Genomic DNA, 7,500 nt, shown 5'->3' with positions numbered 1-7,500 from the left:
AACCAGCACTAAAATATCATAATCAGATGAATGTGTGTGTTTTATTTACATTAGCATTCCTTGAGGATTACAGAGTGTGTGTCGTCATTATCTGATCCCACTTAAACACTAATGAGCGGAGATGAGTTATTGATTATGAGGAGAGTAAAGCACTTTATCCTCTGAGCAGAAAGTCATTTATACCACAGAAATGACACCAGTGGCCAATCACAATCGAGTATTCCTGATGAGTAATAATACACGAGAATGTGAGATCATCACCTGGTCAGAGCAGCACCAGATTCCCTTGAGCCCTCAAATGTCAGTGAACACCCACACACACACCCACACACACACCCACACCAAACCTGTGTCATCAAGGACCAAAGCAGTGATCCACTATCTGTGTGTGTCTGCTGAAGTCTTGTTCAGAATGTACCGCACAGATTATTATTGGGGTGCAACGTTTAGGGTTCATTTAAACAGAACTTTTAGAATCTGAAATGAGTAAACACTGATATTGTCATATTAGTTATATTGAAGTGCCCCTGTTATGGCATTTGAAAGGTTCCTAGTTTAGTTCTGGGAGTCCCAACATCAGGTTTAGGTCAAAAAACACTTTCATTGTCTTATAATATTCATTTATTTTTACCTTATTTGCTCAACGATTCATTTTCCCAATTGGTCAATTGCGATCGGTCAGGTGACCCAGTCGGTTGAGGTCGGTCAGATGGCCCGATGGCCCAGTCGGTTGAGGTCGGTCAGATGACCCAGTCGGTTGAGGTCGGTCAGATGACCCAGTCGGTTGAGGTCGGTCAGATGACCCAGTCGGTTGAGGTTGGTCAGATGACCCAGTCGGTTGAGATGGCCCAGTCGGTTGAGGTCGGTCAGATGACCCAGTCGGTTGAGATTGGTCAGATGGCCCAGTCGGTTGAGGTCGGTCAGTTGACCCAGTCGGTTGAGATTGGTCAGATGACCCAGTCGGTTGAGGTCGGTCAGATGACCCAGTCGGTTGAGGTCGGTCAGATGACCAGTCGGTTGAGGTCGGTCAGATGGCCCAGTCGGTTGAGGTCGGTCAGATGGCCCAGTCGGTTGAGGTTGGTCAGATGGCCCAGTCGGTTGAGGTCGGTCAGATGACCCAGTCGGTTGAGGTCGGTCAGATGACCCAGTCGGTTGAGGTCGGTCAGATGACCCAGTCGGTTGAGGTCGGTCAGATGACCCAGTCGGTTGAGGTTGGTCAGATGACCCAGTCGGTTGAGATGGCCCAGTCGGTTGAGGTCGGTCAGATGACCCAGTCGGTTGAGATTGGTCAGATGACCCAGTCGGTTGAGGTCGGTCAGATGGCCCAGTCGGTTGAGATTGGTCAGATGACCCAGTCGGTTGAGGTCGGTCAGATGACCCAGTCGGTTGAGGTCGGTCAGATGACCCAGTCGGTTGAGGTCGGTCAGATGGCCCAGTCGGTTGAGGTTGGTCAGATGGCCCAGTCGGTTGAGATTGGTCAGATGGCCCAGTCGGTTGAGGTCGGTCAGATGACCCAGTCGGTTGAGGTCGGTCAGATGGCCCAGTCGGTTGAGGTCGGTCAGATGGCCCAGTCGGTTGAGATTGGTCAGATGGCCCAGTCGGTTGAGGTCGGTCAGATGGCCCAGTCGGTTGAGGTCGGTCAGATGACCCAGTCGGTTGAGGTCGGTCAGATGACCCAGTCGGTTGAGGTCGGTCAGATGACCCAGTCGGTTGAGGTCGGTCAGATGGCCCAGTCGGTTGAGGTTGGTCAGATGGCCCAGTCGGTTGAGATTGGTCAGATGACCCAGTCGGTTGAGGTCGGTCAGATGACCCAGTCGGTTGAGGTCGGTCAGATGGCCCAGTCGGTTGAGGTCGGTCAGATGGCCCAGTCGGTTGAGATTGGTCAGATGGCCCAGTCGGTTGAGGTCGGTCAGATGACCCAGTCGGTTGAGGTCGGTCAGATGACCCAGTCGGTTGAGGTCGGTCAGATGGCCCAGTCGGTTGAGGTTGGTCAGATGGCCCAGTCGGTTGAGGTCGGTCAGATGACCCAGTCGGTTGAGGTCGGTCAGATGACCCAGTCGGTTGAGGTCGGTCAGATGACCCAGTCGGTTGAGGTCGGTCAGATGACCCAGTCGGTTGAGGTTGGTCAGATGACCCAGTCGGTTGAGATGGCCCAGTCGGTTGAGGTCGGTCAGATGACCCAGTCGGTTGAGATTGGTCAGATGACCCAGTCGGTTGAGGTCGGTCAGATGGCCCAGTCGGTTGAGATTGGTCAGATGACCCAGTCGGTTGAGATTGGTCAGATGACCCAGTCGGTTGAGGTCGGTCAGATGGCCCAGTCGGTTGAGGTCGGTCAGATGACCCAGTCGGTTGAGGTCGGTCAGATGACCCAGTCGGTTGAGGTCGGTCAGATGACCCAGTCGGTTGAGGTTGGTCAGATGACCCAGTCGGTTGAGATGGCCCAGTCGGTTGAGGTCGGTCAGATGACCCAGTCGGTTGAGATTGGTCAGATGACCCAGTCGGTTGAGGTCGGTCAGATGACCCAGTCGGTTGAGGTCGGTCAGATGACCAGTCGGTTGAGGTCGGTCAGATGGCCCAGTCGGTTGAGGTCGGTCAGATGGCCCAGTCGGTTGAGGTTGGTCAGATGACCCAGTCGGTTGAGGTCGGTCAGATGGCCCAGTCGGTTGAGGTCGGTCAGATGGCCCAGTCGGTTGAGGTCGGTCAGATGACCCAGTCGGTTGAGGTCGGTCAGATGACCCAGTCGGTTGAGGTCGGTCAGATGACCCAGTCGGTTGAGGTCGGTCAGATGACCCAGTCGGTTGAGGTCGGTCAGATGGCCCAGTCGGTTGAGGTCGGTCAGATGACCCAGTCGGTTGAGGTTGGTCAGATGACCCAGTCGGTTGAGGTCGGTCAGATGACCCAGTCGGTTGAGGTCGGTCAGATGACCCAGTCGGTTGAGGTCGGTCAGATGACCCAGTCGGTTGAGGTCGGTCAGATGACCCAGTCGGTTGAGGTCGGTCAGATGACCCAGTCGGTTGAGGTCGGTCAGATGACCCAGTCGGTTGAGGTCGGTCAGATGACCCAGTCGGTTGAGGTCGGTCAGATGACCCAGTCGGTTGAGGTCGGTCAGATGACCCAGTCGGTTGAGGTCGGTCAGATGGCCCAGTCGGTTGAGGTCGGTCAGATGACCCAGTCGGTTGAGGTCGGTCAGATGACCCAGTCGGTTGAGGTCGGTCAGATGACCCAGTCGGTTGAGGTCGGTCAGATGACCCAGTCGGTTGAGGTCGGTCAGATGACCCAGTCGGTTGAGGTCGGGCAGATGACCCAGTCGGTTGAGGTCGGGCAGATGACCCAGTCGGTTGAGGTCGGTCAGATGGCCCAGTCGGTTGAGGTCGGTCAGATGACCCAGTCGGTTGAGGTTGGTCAGTTGACCCAGTCGGTTGAGGTTGGTCAGATGGCCCAGTCGGTTGAGGTTGGTCAGATGGCCCAGTCGGTTGAGGTCGGTCAGATGGCCCAGTCGGTTGAGGTCGGTCAGATGACCCAGTCGGTTGAGGTCGGTCAGTTGACCCAGTCGGTTGAGGTCGGTCAGATGACCCAGTCGGTTGAGGTCGGTCAGATGACCCAGTCGGTTGAGGTCGGTCAGATGACCCAGTCGGTTGAGGTCGGTCAGATGACCCAGTCGGTTGAGGTCGGTCAGATGACCCAGTCGGTTGAGGTTGGTCAGTTGACCCAGTCGGTTGAGGTTGGTCAGATGACCCAGTCGGTTGAGGTCGGTCAGATGACCCAGTCGGTTGAGGTTGGTCAGTTGACCCAGTCGGTTGAGGTCGGTCAGATGACCCAGTCGGTTGAGGTCGGTCAGATGACCCAGTCGGTTGAGGTCGGTCAGATGACCCAGTCGGTTGAGGTCGGTCAGATGACCCAGTCGGTTGAGGTCGGTCAGATGACCCAGTCGGTTGAGGTCGGTCAGATGACCCAGTCGGTTGAGGTCGGTCAGATGACCCAGTCGGTTGAGGTCGGTCAGATGACCCAGTCGGTTGAGGTTGGTCAGTTGACCCAGTCGGTTGAGGTTGGTCAGATGACCCAGTCGGTTGAGGTTGGTCAGTTGACCCAGTCGGTTGAGGTCGGTCAGATGACCCAGTCGGTTGAGGTCGGTCAGATGACCCAGTCGGTTGAGGTCGGTCAGATGACCCAGTCGGTTGAGGTTGGTCAGATGACCCAGTCGGTTGAGGTTGGTCAGATGACCCAGTCGGTTGAGGTTGGTCAGATGGCCCAGTCGGTTGAGGTCGGTCAGATGGCCCAGTCGGTTGAGGTCGGTCCGGTGACCCAGTCGGATGAGGTTGGTTTTTTGCGTGCAGCGCATGTCAGAAACGGAAAGCCTGGATTACGGCTTGTGAAGTGTTGAACATTTTATACAGTTTATGAACAGATATGGCCTTAACAATTCGAGTCAGACGAGGAAATGTCCAGAGTTGCAGATGAACCAGAAAGTCAATGGCAAACACGACTGGAGCAGGATCTTTCACAACGGGAAGAGTCAGTGTAGTTTATGGCACTTCAGGCAGAAGCGGTCTGACGTGCTGTAATCTGAACGCGTTACAGATGATTAATTGCACATGTGGGAACTGTATCAAAATGCAACTTTTTATACGGTGCACTTTCAAATTTAAAATGTTTTCATTCACTTAGAGAGATGTTTCACACTACATGAAAGGTCATTTTCAAAAATCTTTAAATATCTAAATGAGTACGAGCAAAGGCTGTTTTCTTGTGTTGTTCGTCTTTGCCCAATCACATGCATTAATGAAGCTTGCTCAATCCGTCCACATTACAAGCAGCTGATCTCCAGGACCGAGCGCTTGTCCTTGCTGTTCTCCGACATGTGTGATATCCGCTGCTCCACACGGGTCGGGCTGATGGAGCGCTCCACGTCCTCATGGCGTCCATTCCGGAGTTCGTTCCCCTCGCTCTCTTCGACTTCGGTCACCTTCAGATGCTCCTCCGGCTCCAGTTCTCTCCGAATCTCCTCCAGCGGTAACGCAACCATTCCCGTTCCCGGATGCTGATCGTGGTTTTCCACGCGTCTGGACGATCGACACAAGGCTTTCCGGAAACCTCTTTTGAAGTTGTCCGACAAGACGCCGTACAGAATGGGATTGGCGCAGCTGTTGGCGTAAGAAAGAACCACGACGAAATAATACAGACCTCTGAACTCTCCTGGGAGCAGCACCAGCAGGTTGACGATGTTTAACACGTAAAATGGCAGCCAGCAGAACACGAACACGGCCACCACGATCACCACCATGCGCGTGATCTTGCGCTCCGACTTCCTGCGGCGAATGGACGTGGCGCGGACTCTTCGTCCGGAGTTGCGCACCTTGACCACGATCAGCAGGTAGCACAAGCAGATGACCGTCAGCGGGCCGAAGAACCCGACAGTCGCTGTGTAGATGATGAACGCCGCTTTCCAAACTTCGGCCGGCTCGGGCCACACGATGCTACAGTTCCCATCGTCCTGCAGAACGCCGGCGAACACCACCACTGGCAGGACCACCACGAAAGAAACGGCCCAGACGGTTGCATTCACGGCCTTGGCCACGTGGGGCTGGCGCCACCTACAGGAGCGGAGCGGATGCACTACAGCCAGATAGCGGTCGATGCTCATCACCGTCAGGCAGAAGATGCTGGTAAACTGGTTAATGGCGTCCACCGTCATGACCAGGCGACACATCAGGGATCCGAAGGGCCATGAGAGCAGGCCGTTCTGCACGGCGAGGAACGGCAAACCCAGCATGAAGAGTTCGTCTGCGATGGCCAGGTTGAGAATGTAGATATTCGTCACTGACTCCGCCTGGGAATATCGCAGCACGATGTGGATGACGAGAGTGTTTCCGACCAGGCCGACGACACACACTGCGATGTAGATGAGAGGGATGAGGATCCCGGCGACCCCCGGCCCGTAATCCACCGCCCTGCTGTCGGTCCAGTTCTCGCTCGGAAACGGAGGAAACGAGGAGGATGTGTTACTCCACACGGCTGCTTCTGTTGTGGAGGGATGGGATGTCATTCGACGGACCTCCATTGTTATAAGAGCGACTCAACAGCTGCCCATCTGATCTACGAGAGAGAGAGAGAGAGAGAGAGAGAGAATACTGGTTATTGAGTGCGTCTACACATGGACAGAGGCCTTTAAGGCAGGGGTCTCAAACTCGTAGCTCGCAGGATGATATTTTGTGGCCCCCTTCTTGACATCAAAGTTTAGTGTTAAGGCCCTTTCACACCAGACACGTAACGAAAAAGCGAAGCGGAAAAACGAATATTTTGTGTGCGAATAGTTCGCGTCAAAACCATTCACATCAGCCGCGACGCGAGTTTGCGACGTTTCAGAGCTCCAACATTCCAAAACATTCGTGGCGACAGCGGAGAAAACACGGACACTTCATTCCTTGAAGATGAGCTTTTAATTTTATTTAAAAGACAGAGAAGAAGGTTTTGGGTGCACTCAGTCAGAGAGTCTGAAGGGGAGTATGCTAATCTTGTACAGGATCTAAACTTTATCATGGCCGGTATCGCACTTACTTTCAAATGTCCGTGGGAGAGTTTGAGGAGCTCCTCCAGAGACGAGACACACACACTTCAGGAACAATCGATCCGGAGATGCTGTGTTTCCAGTTGAGTCACAATGTAAACATTTAAGTGCCACAGTCGTACTGACAAAAACACATTCACTTTCTAATAGTCGCGGACACAATTAGGTTAGAATAAAATCAACGTATTGATTATAATATGGTAATCTGTAGCCTAGTGGGCAAACACAGCTGCATCTGTACAGCTGTAAACACAACTACAGCTGTAATCTCGTGAGAAATGCGACACCTGGCAAAGGTTAATGTTGATTGAATGGCTAGTGACATCAACTGGACATTTCGTCACCTTTGTTTCCTTGTATGCGATTGGTTTAAGCCTTTTCTATCGCTGCGAGTGTTAAAAAAAATCGACATTGAAACGGAAAAAATAAACGTCGTTTTTTCGCCGCAGCACATTCGCGTTCGGTGTGGAAGCACTCATTACACAAACAGCTGATCAAAAAATAAAACTTTTGCACAAATTATTCGCACGTCAAAATCGCGTCCAGTGTGAATGGACCTTTAGGGTGGCTCGCGTGTTGCACTGAAAAGCACCTTTTTGCTGAGTCGTTGTGTGTGCAGGACTTGCTGCCTCCTTTGTGTGTGTGTGTGTGTGTGTGTGTGTGTGTGAGAGAGAGAGAGAGAGAGTTGGCTCGCCCCTCCCTTGTGCAGTATAATTGGTTGACACCGCGTGATTGACAGGAACAGACGAACGAAGCCGATCACACAGTTGAAACGAATGTGGTCTACCAGCGCTCGTCAATGTCAAAATGATTGAGATTGCCAATCAAATCAAAGTAGGCGGGGTTTGCGTTCTCTTTTGGCTCGTGCTCAGTCTTCACACACAGACGAGCGTGTCAATCTATCGCTTGATGCCGGTGCGGAGAGAGACTCTATT

The 7,500-nt window shown here is 53.2% G+C and overlaps 2 protein-coding genes across 3 annotated transcripts in view; one reads left to right on the top strand and one right to left on the bottom strand.

Annotated features, from left to right (window-relative positions):
• Window positions 1-27, top strand: part of LOC307140979 (protein CutA homolog) — a 12,490-nt gene extending 12,463 nt beyond the window's left edge. For both annotated transcript variants that reach the window (XM_079840843.1, XM_079840842.1), the window contains exon 7: window positions 1-27. This exon is cut by the window's left edge and continues 189 nt beyond it. The gene's annotated coding sequence lies outside the window, so the exon portion shown is untranslated.
• Window positions 28-4,804: 4,777 nt separating this feature from the next.
• On the bottom strand, window positions 4,805-6,058 carry LOC307141242 (somatostatin receptor 3; the record flags this gene model as incomplete). Its single annotated transcript, XM_079841298.1, has 1 exon — window positions 4,805-6,058. One exon carries the CDS (start codon window positions 6,056-6,058, stop codon window positions 4,805-4,807), a length of 1,254 nt encoding a protein of 417 aa, XP_079697424.1.
• Between the last annotated feature and the right edge of the window lie 1,442 nt (window positions 6,059-7,500).

Source organism: Gobio gobio (assembly GCF_949357685.1).
Source record: "Gobio gobio genome assembly, chromosome: 17".
NCBI lineage: Eukaryota > Metazoa > Chordata > Actinopteri > Cypriniformes > Gobionidae > Gobio > Gobio gobio.
Note: the sequence above shows the minus strand (reverse complement) of the source record. Positions and strands in the feature narration are given on the sequence as shown.